The 16,425-nt window shown below is 51.9% G+C and overlaps 2 protein-coding genes across 2 annotated transcripts in view; one reads left to right on the forward strand and one right to left on the reverse strand.

Moving 5' to 3' along the window:
- The window catches only part of BOLA2B (bolA family member 2B), a 108,113-nt gene that overhangs the window by 64,810 nt on the left and 26,878 nt on the right, over positions 1-16,425 (reverse strand). The window lies entirely within an intron of this gene.
- On the forward strand, positions 1,570-3,128 carry NUPR1 (nuclear protein 1, transcriptional regulator). Its single transcript, XM_056138965.1, has 3 exons — positions 1,570-1,799; positions 2,167-2,310; positions 2,830-3,128. The coding sequence occupies exons 1-2, from the start codon at positions 1,685-1,687 to the stop codon at positions 2,295-2,297; spliced, it is 246 nt and encodes an 81-aa protein (XP_055994940.1). The 5' UTR covers positions 1,570-1,684; the 3' UTR covers positions 2,298-2,310; positions 2,830-3,128.

Raw genomic sequence — 16,425 nt, forward strand, 5'->3', positions numbered from 1 at the left:
AACTGTTTTTGATCCAAGGGATCTCCTGTCTTCACTTTCATTTCCCAGGTGTTAAAAAATTTACAGACGCCTGAATCTGGGAAACAACAGTTAAGTTGAACCGTGACTCCCACTGGGGAAGTGCTGCTTCTTGTAAAACAGGCTGAGTCGGGGGGAGGCTGGTGTGGAGGAACCCAGAGAAGATGGTATTGATGGTCTTGATGGTATTGATGGTTCAGAGCAGAGGGAGCTGGCGGGAGGGACTGGGGCTGCAAGGCTGGCGGGTAAGGAAACAGTGGACTGTTGTGTCACTGTCAGGGGGAGCTGGTCACCCACCTGAGAGGGGGCCTCAGGGTCCATACCACCCACCTGGGAAGATCCTTCAGGAAAGAGGAAAATTGATGCTCACGTGTTTTTTTTTGTTTTTGAGCTACAGTACTGCTCAGGGGTTACTCCTGACTCTGCATTCAGAAATCATTCTTGGGGTGCTGGGGGACCATATGAGATATTGGGGATCAAACCTGGGGCAGCTGCGTGCAAGGCAAGCGCCCTCCCCGCTGTGCTATCGTTCTGGCCCCCTCTCACATGTTTATCATGGTCTCTTCCTTCCATATACGTCTTCTGCTAGTATAGCCGTGCTTGAAATGCACATTCTGTTTTGCTTCTGACTCTAGAATCTTCCCTCTGCTAGCTAGCCTCCCTCTCAAGTGACAGAGATTATTTACTGACTCCCCCCACCACCACCACCAGTTGGGGGTTTTCTGTTTTGTTTCCTGTTTGTGGCTACACCCAGTGGTGCTCAGGGCTGACTCCTGGTTCTGTCTCAGGGATCACTCCTGCAAGGCCTCAGGGGCACTTATGAGGGGCACATATGAGGTGCCGGGGAATTGAACTTGGCCTCATTCAAAGCAATAGGCCTGTGCTATCTCAGCAACCTCTAGATTTTTGTTTTAGTTTACTTGGATTGTTTGGTGGGCCACACCCTGCTTGTTTAGGGCTTACTCCTCGCTCTGTGCTCAAGGGTCACTCCTGGGGAACTCAGGGGACAAAAGGGGGTGTTGGATATCTAAGCCAGGTCGACCATGCACAAGGCAAATACCCTATGCACTGTAATACCTCCAGCCCCTCAGTTTGGGATTTTAAGGGGGCTTTCCAAGCTATTTTTTGTTTTAAAATGTATGGGTGCAGTGGACGAGAACTGCTGGCCTGGCCCTTAGTGAATCAATAGCCTTTCTCGGCTTCTTGCTTCACTGGTGCCACTAAACTCAAGCTGGGGGGAGGGGCGGGGGTCAGTAAGCTGCCGCCCCCCCTCCCCCAGACCCAGGAGCAGTGTGTGGCCGAAAGCAGGGACTAAGTAGGAAGGAGCAGGCCAGGTGAGGCACTCTGGTCCCCGCTGGTCAGGATGCCAAGGACGCTTCCTGCCCAGACTCTGTTCCTTCCCTCCTCCTCCTGGAGGGGTGGGGATTCAGAGATCCCTGTGGAAAAACACCCAGCTGGGCGAGCCCCAGCGAGAGGAGAGGAAGGGGGGCAGGGACAGACTCTTGCTGGATGACTGGGCTGGATTGCATCAGACAGCTCCGGCTCCGGCTGCGGGCTGGGAGGAGGCTGACTTTATAAGCCGGGGCCAGGGACCAGGGAGGCATCAGCAGCCTGGACCCAAACACAGCTCTCCGAAGAAGCAAGAGACGCCAGAGAGAAAGCAGAGATGACGGGCGCCTCCCCTCCGGTGGGCCGTCCGTGCCGGCTGCCCGTGGGCTCAGAGGAGGAAGATGTCCTCCTGGACGAGTATGACAGCTACAACCTGCACCATCCTCACCTCCGTAAGGCTCAGCGCGTCCCCTCTGCGGTCCCTCTGCTTCTCATCCCCGCCCCTGTCCCCACGGAGAACCCCTCTTAACCTCACCCCTCATCTCCTTCCAGTCAACCTGTCCCCTCAGCTCCTGAGTCAGCTCCCTGTCGCCCCCCAGTTCACGGAGCACTGTGCTGCTCATTCCAGGGTCCAGAACAGGTCATCCAGGAGGGGTCACGCTATAGATCGGGGGTCCACGTTCTCAGACTGCCTCAGAGCTGAGAGGGAACCCCTCCCCCAGCCTCCCTACTCCGGCACCAGCTCTTTCCACCCACACTCCTGTCCCCTCCCGGGAGCTCTCGTGCCTCACCCCATCTTGCCTGGGTTCCCGGGTGCAGGAGGCTCGAAGGGGCGCACCAAGAGGGAAGCTGCCATCCGCACCAACCGGCCCAGCCCCACTGGGCACGAGAGGAAGCTGGTGACCAAACTTCAGAACACAGAGCGGAAAAGGCGCGGGGCCCGGCCCTGAGCCTAAGCCGGAGGTAAGGAGCCAGGCCCACACTCCGAGGGGTCTCACTGCTACCCAAGACACTGGGGGTCACAGAGCTCCCAGTTAGCCAGAGCAGAGCAGGACCAGGCGCATTCTAAGCGGGACCAAGTGTGATTTACAGATGAGGAAAAGTGAGGAATACGCTGGAGCCCAGAGCTGGAGTGATAGCACAGCGGGTAGGGCGTTTGCCTTGCATGCAGCCGACTCAGGTTCGATTCCCTGCATCCCGTATGGTCCCCTGCGCACTTCCAGGAGTAATTCCTGAGTGCAGAGCCAGGAGTGTGCACCCCTGTGTATCACCAGGTGTGACCCAACCAGCCGCCGACCTTCATTCAAATCCCTGGCACAGCATAAAGTCCCGAGCACTGCCAGGGGTCATGCCTGAGCACAGAGCCAGGAAGAGCCCCCAAATAGCTCTGGATATGATGCCCAAAGAAATGAACAAAAAAAGTCAGAGAGGCAGCGTTTGCACCAGCCTCCGACCTTTCCCACATGGTTTTCCTTCCTTCAGACCAGGCCGGATCACAGACAACGGCACCCACGGACCGGACCACCGAGGAAAGAGAACCGAGAAGAGGACGCAGGACCATGCCTGCTTCTCCATCCCATGGCCAGGACTCACCCAAGCTGCCAAGACGCCAGACCCCTCCCCGCCCCCAGAGGAGCCGCCCGCAGCCCAGGGAAAGGGCAAGATGGGGGCGTCAGAAGCAGGGGAGGAGAGGCCAGTCCTGAAGACACCCTGCAGAAGAAAGAGGAGGAAGATAGGGGAGCTTCCCGGCCAGAGCCACAATAAAGGAAGCAGAGCAAAGGGCCACGTGCTTTGTGCTTGAGTCCTCGGCCCACCCGTGGGGCTTTGTGCGTCTGTGCCGTGAGCATTATTGTGTGAGTGTTTGGACTTGTTTATTTGTCTGCCGGGGCTTTCTGCTATTGTAGGTGTATGTGGAGGTGAACGTCCTTTGCTGCTGTGTGTATCATGTGTTCGTGCAGACATGGGTCCTCACTGGGTCCCAACGAGGGCCAAGGGAATGACCCCCTGTGTTTATTGCCTGTAATGAAAACTCCTCAGAGTTCGGTTTCCATAATAACAATCTTGTAAAAGTAAAAAGTAAAGGCCCTCCCGTTGATCATCGATTTGCTCGAACAGGCCCAATAACGTCTCCATCGTGAGACTTTGTTGTTACTGTGTTTGGCATATCGAGTACATCACGGGTAGCTTGCCAGGCTCTGCCGTGTGGGCGAGATCCTCTCGGTAGCTTGCCGGGCTCTCCGAGAGGGGCGGAGGAATCGAACTCGGGTCGGCCATGTTGTCTGCGTGCAAGGCAAACGCCCTACCGCTGGTTTCTGGGCCACAACAGGAAGTTTGCAGGGTTTACTCCTGGCTCTGCTCAGGGATCACTCCTGGTGGTGCCCTGGGGTTGATTCATGGAACTTCAACAATCTTGTATTCATAAAAAATCACCTTCTGAGGGGCCAGGATGTAGCTCAGAGGTTTGAGCAGTGTCTAGGATGCACAGGGTCTCAAGTTCGATCCCCTGTACTGAGCATCACTGGGTGAGTCCCTGCTGGTCCCCAGCACGGCTGAGGAGACAGAAAACCAAGGGGCTAGAGAGCAAGCACGGTGGGTGGAGCGCTTGCCCTACACGCAGCCAGCCCCAAATCTACCCAGGCACTTCCAGGGATCTCCAAGACCCAGGAGTGATCCCTGCGCACTGCCAAGCATGGCCCCCAAATAAAGCTACATTGAGAGCCACTCCCCATGCTGCTCAGGGCTCAAATTCAAAGGTTCTTATTGTCCTCGAGTAGAAGTGGTTTCCTTTGCCGAGGGGCCTCAGGAAGGGGTGCCTGCTTGTTAAAGGGCCTCCAGGAGCGGGGGTTATATGAGTCTTAGGGCCTGAGCACTGAAGAGAATGAGGGGCCTACTAGAGGTATGAGTGGAGCGACATACACAGTTGAGAAACAGGTTTGGGTTCCTTTAAGGAAGACTCAAAGCAAGATCTAGAATTCTCTGTCTACTTACCACGGCGCTTCCAGGGGTCAGTACAGGGAATCGAACTTGAGACCCTGTGCATCCGTTCTCTCAGGGAACCCAGCTACCTCCTGGTTCTACTGCTCTCAACATAGCTTCCATTCTGAGGCTCAGAATCACGACTGTGGCATGTGGAAATAGAGCCAGGGAGCACCCCACTTTTTTTGCTTCTTTTGGCTACTCCCAGCGATACTCAGGGGGACCATATGGTATGCCAGGGTTGAAACTCAGGTTGGTCACATGCAAGGCAAGTACCTTATGTAACCTACTGTACTATTGCTCCAGTCCTCTAAATTAATGTTTTTAAACAAACCCCTTTACTCTTTTTTGGGTGTGTGTGGGGGGGGGGGCTCAACCAGCAGTGTTCAGGGCTTATTCCTACTCTGTGCTCCAGGAGTGCTAGTGGTTCCAGGAAGAAGCACTCCTAGAGACTTTAGGGGACCATATGGGGTGACGGGATCCAACCTGGGTTAATCATATGCAAAGCTAGTACCCTACCAACTGTACAATCACTCAGCACTACCCCCTATTTATTTATGTATTTATTTATTGCTTTTTGGATCACACCTGGCAGTGCACAGGGGTTACTCCTGGCTCATGCACTCAGGATTTACTCCTGGTGGTGCTCAGGAGACCCTATGGGATGCTGGGAATCGAACCTGGGTCGGCCGCCTGCAAAGCAAAGGCCCTACCCGCTGTACTATCGCTCCAGCTCCCCCTCCCCCATTTATTTTTAAGACAGTCTGCAAGCGAAGCACACCATGTTGGCTCAGAATTTAGCCACTCAGCCACACCTAACTCTGGGAGAGGTGGGCGAACATGTTATTTAGCTGTGTGTTCGCCCAAACTGAGGAAGAGAGGGTCCACCAAAAACAGCAGGAGAGTAAATATCAGGAAAAGCTGTGAATGAACGTCCCAGAGACTCAACATGGGGCTAGAAGGAGCTGTAGGTCTGGCCCTTCTCCCCCAGAGCATCCCCTGAGTCCCCGGCAGGGCTGCAGAACTTGGAGTCTGTCGTACTTCGGCACTATGTGACAACAGCACAGGAGGGAGGCCCCGTTCAGAGCAGGGACACACACAGATGCCCACTCGGCTCCACCTCTGGGCCCACCACTTAGCACCGCCACCTCCCCCCGCCCCAATTCAATCTAAAAACAGTCCCAGTTTGTCCACCAGGAAGAACACTCAAGGGTGCCTGGTGGTGTCCCTGTCCATACGGTGACCACCCTGGCTTGCCTGACAGCCACCAGCCACAGGAAACGGGCTGTCTTTGAATATCCTGATTCCTACCACAAGCTGTTTATAACTGAAGACCTGGCTTTGCCACTTGTGCCTGATCAGGCTTTGTCTTGTTTGGTTGAGATGTCTTTCAGCCCATCCTAAGTTTCAGTGGGGACCGGGGAAGGAAAAAGGGTGGAGAGATAGTGCAGGGGCCAAGGCATGTGCCCTGCACATGGCTGGCCAGAGTGCCACCCCTGACAACACAACACACAGGGTCACCCAGGCATCGTCAAGAGAAATTCCTGGGCACAAAACCAGGAGTAAGACTTGATCACAGCTGAGTATGGCCCAAAAGCATTTGAGAGAGAAAGAGAGAGAGACAAGGGAGAGAGGGAGAAAGAGAGAGGAGAGAGAGAGTGTATGTGTGTGAGAGAGAGGAAAGAGAGAGAGAGACAAGAGAGGGTATGTAAGTGAAAAAAGGAGAGAGGCAAAGAGAGAGAGGAAAGAGTGTGTATGTGTGTGAGAGAGAAAGGAAAGAGAGAAAAGAAAGAAAAAGAAAGAGAAAGAGAGAGTGTGTGTGTGTGTGTGAGAGAGAGAGAGAGAGAGAGAGAGAGAGAGAGAGAGAGAGAACTTGGGCTTCTCTGGAGGGGAGAGAGTCAAATGCCTCCTTCTCTTTGAAGTTCTCCCAATTTGAGCCTCCTCTCCCCTTTCTCCCAGGCACTGCACACACCAAGCTTGCACCCACAGTTCCACAGTCATCTTGGCCTACGGCTCCTCACTTACCCATCATTCCCCCCCCTTCGTGCCAAATTAGTTCTCATTCAGTGGATGTCTATTGGGTGCCGACTGTATTACCAGAGTGAGAGTTAGACTGCAAGGAGGGACAGAAGGGGCCCTGGGGTGATTAGAGTTAGCTTTGGGGTCTCTACATCTCCTGAGCTCAGGAGGCAAATGGTAAGGACAGCACCAGGCAGTGACCTCTGAACCCTTCCAGGTCTGTTGCATTCAAGCAGCCCACCGTGGGGTCTCTCAGTGAAAGGCTTTTAATAGACATGGCTCCACTATTTATAAGAAATATCCAGAGTAGGGAATTCTATTTTTGGGGGGGTGGGGGAGTCACACCCAGTGGTACTTGGGGGACCATGTGGGTGGGATAGAACTTGGGGCTCCTACATGGCTGAAACCTTTGAGCTTTTTCCGGAAGCCCTAATCCCACCCAATCCTTACAATGACTCAACAAGTGAGCCATTTTTCAGACCAGAAAACTAAGGTTGAAAGATTCCATAACTTGCCCACGACTGCCTGGGGAGCTGGCTGTGAGCTCAGGGTGTCTGCGTTTTCTTAGGTCTGAGCTTCCCCTTTTTATGACAAGCTGAGAAGAACCAGGTCCTGATGTTTGTTAGTTGTTTCTGGTCAGTCGCTCCTTCTGCTCCTGCCTTGCGTCTACCCAGTGGGAATCTCCATTCTACTTCGAAAGAGGTATCAGGGCAGGAAAGGGCTGACTGGGAGCCTGCCATCAGCCTCTGGGTCCCTAACTCTTTTTTTTTTTTTTTTTTTTTTTGCTTTTTGGGTCACACCCGGCTTTGCACAGGGGTAACTCCTGGCTCATGCAGTCACGAATTACTCCTGGCGGTGCTCGGGGGACCATATGGGATGCTGGGAATCGAACCCAGGTTGGCCGCATGCAAGTCAAACGCCCTACCCACTGTGCTATCGCTCCAGCCCCCTTAACTCTTTTTTTTTTTCCTTTTTGGATCACACCTGGTGATGCTCTGGGGTTACTCCTGGCTCTACACTCAGGAATTACTCGTGGCGGTGCTTGGGGGACTGGGATGCTGGGAATCAAACCGGGGTCGGCCACATGTAGGCAAGCGTCCTACCCACTGTGCTTTCACTCCAGCCTTGGGTCCCTAACCCTTGCCAGGTCCAGCCCATCCAACTGGCCTCTGATTGGCCTCCCAGGGCTCACCCTTCCCTGGCAGCCTCTGCCTGGGAGGCCGGTTCTGGGAACTAGACTGTTCTTGAAACTACAGGATGTTCGGGTCTGAGGTGCAAGCGCTACTCTTAAGCTTCTGAAGAAGGGGCATATCAGGGCTTAAACTCATACCGGGGTCTTGGGACCCAGTCAGCGCTGGAACCTTGACTCTATCCTTGAGGCCCCACCCCGCCACCCTTGCCTCTACTCTTTCTTGTCCTGTACCCTTTCTTTTTTTGTTTTTCCCTGTGTATTACTTGGGTTTCTTCTGAGAACTGGAGAGATGACTGATCTCTCTTTCCCCTCAGGGCTTCCAGAAATTTCTACCAGGTTACCACAAAACACAGGATTCCTAGTACTTTGCAGACAATTGGGAAACTCTCCTTCCAACTCTCTTTGCTTCACAAACATCCTTGTCCTCTTCCCTCCAGCCCCCCACCCCGCTTTCCTTTCTCTAAGCTCCACTCTCAGAAGGATATATTGGGTGTGGGCTCACACCCCCAGTGCTCAGAGCTTACTCCTGGCTCTGTGCTCCGGTTCAGTTCTAGGGATCACATGAGGTGCTGAAGATTGAATCGGGGTCGGCCGCATGCAATGCCAGCAACCGCCTGCTTCACTCTCTCCAGCCACACAAGGATATTTTTTAAAGTTTCAGAATCACCCCCTTGTGAATTTGGTTTGTTTGATTTGGGGCCACCCCCAGGCAGTGCTCAGTGTTTACTCCTGACTCTGTGCTCAGGAATCACCCCTGGCGATGCTTGGGGAACCATATGCGGTGCCAGAGATTAAACCCAGGTTGGCCACGCAAAAGGCCAAGGCACATGACCAGCCCGCACTATCCCTTGCTGGTTTCCAGTCTGCAGTGTTTGTAGGCAACGCCCGTCCCACTAATGCTCATCCTAGTCCCATTGTCCAAGATCTGCTTCCAGCTGGTTGCCCCCTCCTCTCTCTCACTTTTGCCATCCTTCTCTGTGTTTTTTCCGCACCATGGTTGCTTGGCATTTTAAATGACCACTTGAGCTCTTTGACGCAAATGTGTTTAAAAAGGAAACGACATAACCGCTGAAAATGGAACCCACAATGGCCGGTCATAATTAGAAGGGAGCTATAAAAAGAGACCTCTAACTAGCACTTTTAGTACGGAGGGGTCGCTGATGAGGAGTGCTGTGCTTCTGTGTGTGTGTGGGGGGGTGGGGGTGAGGGGGGGTGGAGGCTGTGTGACACTGACACTCATAACCAGGCTTCCAGTATTTTGAGTGACTGCCCCAACAATCACTCAAAACAAGACAAAACAGACCTGGGTTGTTTTAGCCCACTGCACACTGGGAGCATGGGAGTTCACTCTCAGAGGCAGGCTGGTTACTCCCCAACCAGACTCTGGGGTGCTTTTACAACTCTTCGGAATATACACACCAGGAGTTCAAGAAAATAGTGATGCCCGCAGCCAAGGCCGGGCTTCTGATTTCATTGATCGAGTTCAGTGTTTCTCAACCTTTTCCCTTTTATTTTATTTTGGTTGGTTTGGGGGTCACACCTGGAGGCATTCGAGGCTTACTCCTGACTCTGTGCTCAAGGATCACTCCTAGCAGGCTCAGGGGACTCTATGGTGTCCCAGGGATTGAATCTGGGCCAGCTGCATGCAAGACAAATACCCTACCCACTGTACTATCACTCCGCCCTTTCCTTTTATTTCTTTTTTTATTTCTTTTTGAGATCATACCTGGTGATGCTTAGAGCTTTCTCCTGGCTCTGCATTCAGGGATCACTCCTGGCATGCCCGGGGAACCATATGGGGTGCCAGGGATCAAACCTGAGTTGGCCACATGCAGAGCAAGTGCCTGACCTGCTGTGCTCGCACCCTGTCCCCACCTTAGCCTCTTCCTGACCGTGGCCCCTTCCTGCCTTGTTTTCTTCCACTGACCTCCTGTCCTCCCTATTGGTCCATAGTTTCATACCATGGCCCCCACTTGTATCACTGTCACCAGTGACCCCCTTGGAATATCCAGGGACCTAAGGGGCCATATGGTCTCTGCCGTAGAAACCCTGGCTACGGGCTAGTCTGGACTCCAGGACTTTGCCAGAGACTCTCATGTAGAGTGAAACTTGAGGGCTGCCAGCAAGTGGACTGTCCCAATTCCTTAACAAAGGTGGTGACAGCAGAGCTCAGGACATGTCAGCCCTTTGCACTGTGACCAAGATAGCACATGGGACACGGGGCTACAGGACTGGGATTTTCCTTTGTTCCTAAGATGCCGTGCATGACACCTTCTCTCAGTGGGGCCTCAGAACCCAGCCCCCAAGCTGTCACCCTGAAGGACACATGCTGTGGGTGCTCTGGCTGGAAGCCAACCTTTGCCTCCAGCAACGTGAGTGGAGGGAACCCCAGAGGATGTCCTGCCCCGCTGACCAGTCATCCCTGCCACTGAAACTCCCCAGAGCTCCCAGATCCTGTGAGCAGAGAGAAGTGTCTCCAGTTCCTGACAGAACCAGAGACCATCAAACATTAGTTACTCATGCTAGAAATTTTGTTACACTCAGCAAGTGACCAGGACAGACCAGGACAGACCAGGACAGACCCATTGCCCAAACTAGGTCCAAATCCTGTTTGCAAACCCAGCCAATGTGGGAGAAGCATCATTGAACTCTGCAGCTGAATTTTCTCCTGTCTAAACCATGGTCCAGGCCCAGCTCTCTCACCTCTCACTGGCCTTGGGTTCGTTTCCTGACCTTGCATTCAACAGTCACACCAGGGCCGGGGATGTGGCTTAAGCGGTGAGCAGACACTTCGCTTGGGTTTGCGCCTCTGGACCACATGCCCATCCCAACCCGGCTGGGTGTGCCTCCCACAGCTAACAGAAAGAAAATTAAAGCAAAATAAGCTCCGGAACTGACTCTACCTGAAGCTGGTCCTGACCTTGGACTTAAAAAAGAACAACTTGGGGCAGAGGGGAGGTATAGTGGGCGGGCAGGGCACTTGCCTTGAACTTGGCAGACCCAGGTTCAATTCCGAGCCCGCCATGAGTGAACTCTGAGTGCAGAGCCAGGAGTAAGCCCTGAACACTGTTGGGTGTGGCCCCCCCAAAAACAAAAACAATACCAATAACAAAACAATAAGATAACCAACCTATCCAGGCAGACAGGAAATGGAAACTCTCTTCAATGAAAATGATATTTCCTACTTCTTTTCTGCTGGTCGCAGGTATTTGATGGAGACAGTTTGTGTTATTTTTTTCTCTCCTTTCCCCAGGGAACCCTCTTAGCCTCAGTCACTCCTTAGAACACTGGCACTAGTACCCGTCCTCTCCTTCACGCCCTGTCTGCTCTGCACTGTAAGCCCTTGGTTCTTGCCCTTGGTCATGTGCTCTGAGAGAAGAACCCCTCAGTTCCCCCCACCCCCAGTCATCACTACTGAAGTCTCGGCATATGGAAAGGGGGGTAGAGTCCCTCTGTCTTTGGAATCACCAAACTATTCAGAATGAGTCTTGGGACACATCGGTTCTAAGTTCTGTTTCCTTTCCAAAGTGTCTCCTTCCAGAGTCAAAGCGACTGTAAAGCGGGAGTGTGTTTGCCTTTCACGCAGCTGATGAAAGTTTAATACACGGCACATATATGGTCCCCAAGCCAACCAGGAGTGACCCCTGAGCACAGAGCCAGGAGTAAGCCCTGAGCACTGCCCAGCATAGCCCAACCTCCCCTCCCCCAACACACACACACACACACACACACACACACACACACACCAAGATGTTTTTTATTTTATTTTTTATCTTTTTTTTTTTTTGCCTTTTGGGTCACACCCAGCAATGCTCAGGGGTCACTCCTGGCTCTGCACTCAGGAATTACTCCTGGTGGTGCTTGGGGGACCATATGGGATGTCGGGGATCAAACCCGGGTCGGCTGTGTGCAAGGCAAACGCCCTACCCGCTGTGCTATCGCTCCGGCCCCCTATTTTTTATCTTTTTATTTTAATGAACCACCATGATTCCTTCCTCCCTCGACTTGGAGAGCATTCAGACACTTGTCCCCTCCCCCCATCCACCATGCTTTTTTATCACCTGACTTTTCTGCCTTGAGTCCCCAAAGGCTGTTGCAGTGAAAATGAAACTGTCCTAACTAACATCCCTTGACTGTAGCGATGAGGGTCAGGTGAGCTTCCCGGGTTAATCAGGAATGGAATGAGCAGAAAAGGGAACGTGGGGAAACTCCAGCCTGGTTTGACGTAAAGCGCTCCAGCTGCCTGGTGACCCTTTCCTTACCTGCCCATCAGGGTCTAGCTCAGCGCAGTGATGCCAACTGACACCCAGGCCCAATCTCTGGGGCTTCCAGGGTGTTCTTCAGGAAGCAAGCAGGAAAGGGACCATGTGCAGAAGCCCCAGAATCCAAGTTCCTGTGTGGCAGAGGACAGTGATCTCTGCCGAGGGTAGGACCAGCTGCCAGGTGGATGTGAGGCCCCACCATTTCTTTGTAAAACAAGGTTTTCTCTGCAGCTCTGATGATGCTCTGGAATCAGACGAACCCTGGCTCCTGCTTCAATCCTCCCGATTGAACACACCTTCATTCAAATTGTGAAGGACCCTTAAATTCTTTTTTGATGGGAGAGGTCACTCCCCCTGGTGGTGCTCAGGGCTTACTCCTGAGTTTGCATTAGGGGATCACTCCTGTTGGGCTCCGGGGACCATATGGGATGCCAGGAGCAAACCTGGGCCACTGCAGCATGCAAGGCCAGAATCCTCCTTCCTGTATGGCTCTGGCCCCAAGGCCACTTAAGTTCTGAACCTGATGCTTCTCTGCCTTCACTTTGCAAAATATTTGCAGCTGCTCTGGGCAAACCTGCCTAGTTCTCCCTTTTCTGGAGAACTAATTTGGAGTTTTTCTTTTGTTTTGTTTTGAATGGTTTGAGGAAATAATCACGTATTTATTCAACAAAAATGTATTGAGTCAGGGCTTAGGGCAATGGCTCAAAGGGCTGGAATGCAAATTTTGAATGTACGCACCAGGTTTGATCTCTGGCAGCCTGTGATCTCCCAAGCACACTGCAAGTGTGCCACCCCCATCCAAAAGAATACTTTTTTTTTTTTAATAAAGAAAGAAGGAGAAAAGTAGATAGGGCTGGGGAGATAGTATTGCTTACCTTACTGGGATGCCAATAAGGCTGACCCAAGTTCCATCTCTAGTATTCCATATGGTCCTCTGAACACTGCCAGGAGTGATCCCTGAGCACAGAACTGGGAGTCATCCCTGATAACTGCCTGGTGTGACCCAAAAAACTAAAAGAAAAATAAAAAAAGAGACACAGAGAGTAACAGAGACAGAGAAAAAGAAATTTAAAAAAATAAGAAGAGGGGCTGGAGCGATAGCAAAACGAATAGGGTGTTTGCCTTGCATGCAGCTGACCCAGGTTCGATTCCCAGAATCCCATATGGTCCACCCGAGCACGCCAGGAGTAATTCCTGAGTGCAGAGCCAGGAGTAACCCCTGTGTATTGCCGGGTGTGAACCAAAAAGAAAAAGGAAAAAAAAATGAAGAAGAAAAAAGAGACCCAGCAAGATAGTCCAGCCAACTGAGTTAACGCTTTGCATGCAGGAGGCTCATGGTTGGGGCCCTGAGCACAGTCAGGAGTGAGCCCTTAGCTCAGAGCCAGAAGCAGCCCCCAAGCACTGACTGGAAAAAAAAAAAAAAAACCTCCAAAAACAAACAACAAAAGAAAGAAATCTTTCTTTTAATTAAAAAAAAAATCTTTTTTTTTTTTTTGCTTTTTTGGGGTTAGACCCGGCGATGCACAGGGGTTACTCCTGGCTCATGTGCTCAGGAATTACTCCTGGCAGTGCTCAGGGGACCATATGGGATGCTGGGAATCGAACCTGGATTGGTCTCGTGCAAGGCAAATGCCCCTATCCGCTGTGCTATCGCTCCAGCCCCAAAGAAAGAAATCTTAAAGAAGAAAAAAATGAAGATTCACACAAGCTAGAATTCCTAGGGTAAGCACAGGGTCACGGTACTGGGGTTGGAACATTGTGTAACTGAAATCATGAACAGCTTTGTAACTGTATCTCACAGTGATTCAACTGTGTCACAGAAAAAGCCTCAGGCTGGAAGGGATGGCTGGTTCTTGGTGCCACTTCTGCTTGCTCCCTTAAGAGCCCTTTGTACCACCTGCTTTTGCTCTCTTTCCACACTTGGTTGGCAGGACACCAGCGCCCTTTCGAACCTTATTCTTCTAGAACTAACAATCACTGACAATCTCTTCACCACCTCTGTCATGTTCCTTTATGTTTTGAACACAATCATGAGGTTACAGTAGGTACCAGCAAATTACTCAAGGTTGAGAACTGCGGGCTCTGCCCCTCGGACCCGTCCACTGCAGCCCTCAGAGGGACACGTCCACAGCTACGAGACCAGAGCAAAGTCAGTATCTGAAAGAACCACCCGGTAATGCTTTCAAGATGGCCACTTCCAGCTTGGCAGTGTTTTGGCTACTGTCTTTATATTTTCTTTTTTGTTTGTTTGTTTTTGGGTCAAATCTGGTGATGCTCAGGACTTAAATCCTGGCTCTGCACTCAGGAAATACTCCTGGCAGTGCTCTGGGGACCATACTGGATGCTGGCAATTAAACTCAGGTCTATTGTGTTGAAGACAAACTCCCTACCTGTGTACTACCTACAACTCTTGCCCCATCTTTATATTTTCTGTTCTTAAAATTTTTTCCACCCAGATAGTTTTGTTTTAGAAACACACCTGGCAGTGCTCAGGGATTATTCCTGATTCTGTGCTCAGGGATCACTCCTGGCAGTGCTTAGGGGACCTTATGGGATGCTGGGAATCAAGCCTGGGTTGGCCATGTGCAAGGCAAGCACCCTACTTGTTAGGCTATCACCCCAGTCCCCGTCCCCGTGATGGCAGTGTTGGTCTGAGGCCCAATTCCCCAGGCCATGCGGGATTCTGTTCCAACGGAAGCTGGACAACAATGTCCTAATCCCATATTCAATTCTTAGGTATGTTTCACTTAGTGATTCCCTATGGCGAGTGAGGGAGACGCCTCCCGGGTGCTGAGGAATCCGAGGTAAGGAGAAGGGGCGGCAGGTGAGGAGCCCCAGGCAGAGCCGGGTGTAATGGGCCACAGGGGTTAGTTGGAGGCTGAAGCCCCTCTGAGCACAGACTCACTCATACCTCACCAGGGTCAGGAGCCACGGCCAGGCTGCTGGAATGCCGTCCCTCAGGGCGACCTGCTGCTGGCTGGTCCCAGGGCCACTTGTTTCCATTTCCTCACCTCAGCCATTTGGGAGAGTCTGTCCCTTTCTCAAGAATTGGAACCCGCTGCCACTTTGGGAGGTGCCGGGCCTGCCTGGCATTGGCTTCCCATATTCTGGCCTCTTCGTCCCCTTTCATTCACTTGACATTGGATGACGTGAGCTGGTAGTCATGACAACTGCAGTGGGCATAGCATGCACTGGAGCAGAACTTAAATGGCTCCCCTAAGGATAGTAGAGATAAGGGCCAGGAGGATCGCTCCACGGCTTGGAAGCCAGTCTCATGTGCTGGGTGAAGAAAAGGCAGCTGGGATGGAGAAGGAACCACTAAGTAAATGATACTTGGAGGGCTCACTCGGGATGTTAGATGCATGCTGAAAGTAGTCTATGGACCAAACATGATGGCCGCTGAGTACCTGTATTGCAAAACTCTAACACCTAGAAGAGAGAGAGAGAGTAAGAGGAAATGTGCCTGCCACAGAGGTGGGGGGTGGGTCAAAGGGTGGGGATGGCAGGAAGGACGGTGGGAACATTGGTGATGGAGAATGGGCATGGGTGGAGGGATGGGTACTTGAACATTGTATGCACTGTAGCACTGTCCTCCCATTGTTCATAGATTTGCTCGAGCGGGCCCAGTAACATCTCCATTGGGAGGCTTGTTGTTACTGTGTTTGGCATATCGAATACGTCACGGGGAGCTTGCCAGGATTTGCGTGAGGGCAAGGTACTCTCTATAACTTGCCGGGCTCTCCAAGAGGGGCGGAGGAATTGAACCTGGGTCGGCCGGGTTGACCGCCTACAAGGCAAACGCCCTACCTGCTATGCTATACCTCCAGCCCAACATTGTATGATTGAAACATAATCACGCAAGTTTGTAAGTCTATAACTATCTCACGGTGATTCATTAAGATAAAACAAAATTAAAAATAAATAAATAAATAAAGGGCTCCCCTCCCCCACAGAGTGGTGAGGGGATGAGAAGTGATGGGTGTGAACACAGCTTCGTTCCATCAGATGCAGACCGAGGGCAGCACCACACAGCACACTGGAAACTTCTCTCAGTCTTGCTTGTCAGTTATACGTTTGGGGAGGAAATCATCTCTCAGCCAAGCTGTTTTAGTTGAAGCTTAAATTGTGTTGGCTGCTATGTGACCTCAGTTTCCTTAAACATGAAATGCATCTTTTTGAGGGCTAACCTGAGTTGAAGCATGTAAAGTCATTAGTCAATGCTTGTTAAATGAAAAATGCTAGGGGCTGGAGCGATAGTACAGCAGGTAGGGTGTTTGCCTTGCATGCGGCCGACCCAGGTTCGATTGCCAGCATCCCATATGGTCACCTGAGCACCTCGGGAGTGATTCCTGAGTGCAGAGCCAGGAGAAACCTCTGTGTATCACTGGATGTGACCCAAAAAGAAAAAAATTCTGAATGCTATACCAGACAGGATAAATACAGTGACTAGGAAAGCCAGACGTCTTAGGTTCAAATCCCAGAACTGCTTCTTACGGGTTCTGTAACCTGGGACACAAAATCTTTACCTCTCCTCCCAGTTCCCTCTTCCATATAAAATGACTCAAATAAAGGGGGCTGGAGCAAAAGCACAGCTGGTAGGGCATTTGCCTTGCACACGGCCAACCCAGG

The sequence above is a fragment of the Sorex fumeus genome, unplaced genomic scaffold (genome assembly GCF_029834395.1).
Source record: "Sorex fumeus unplaced genomic scaffold, SorFum_2.1 ptg000130l, whole genome shotgun sequence".
Classification (NCBI taxonomy): Eukaryota; Metazoa; Chordata; class Mammalia; order Eulipotyphla; family Soricidae; genus Sorex; species Sorex fumeus.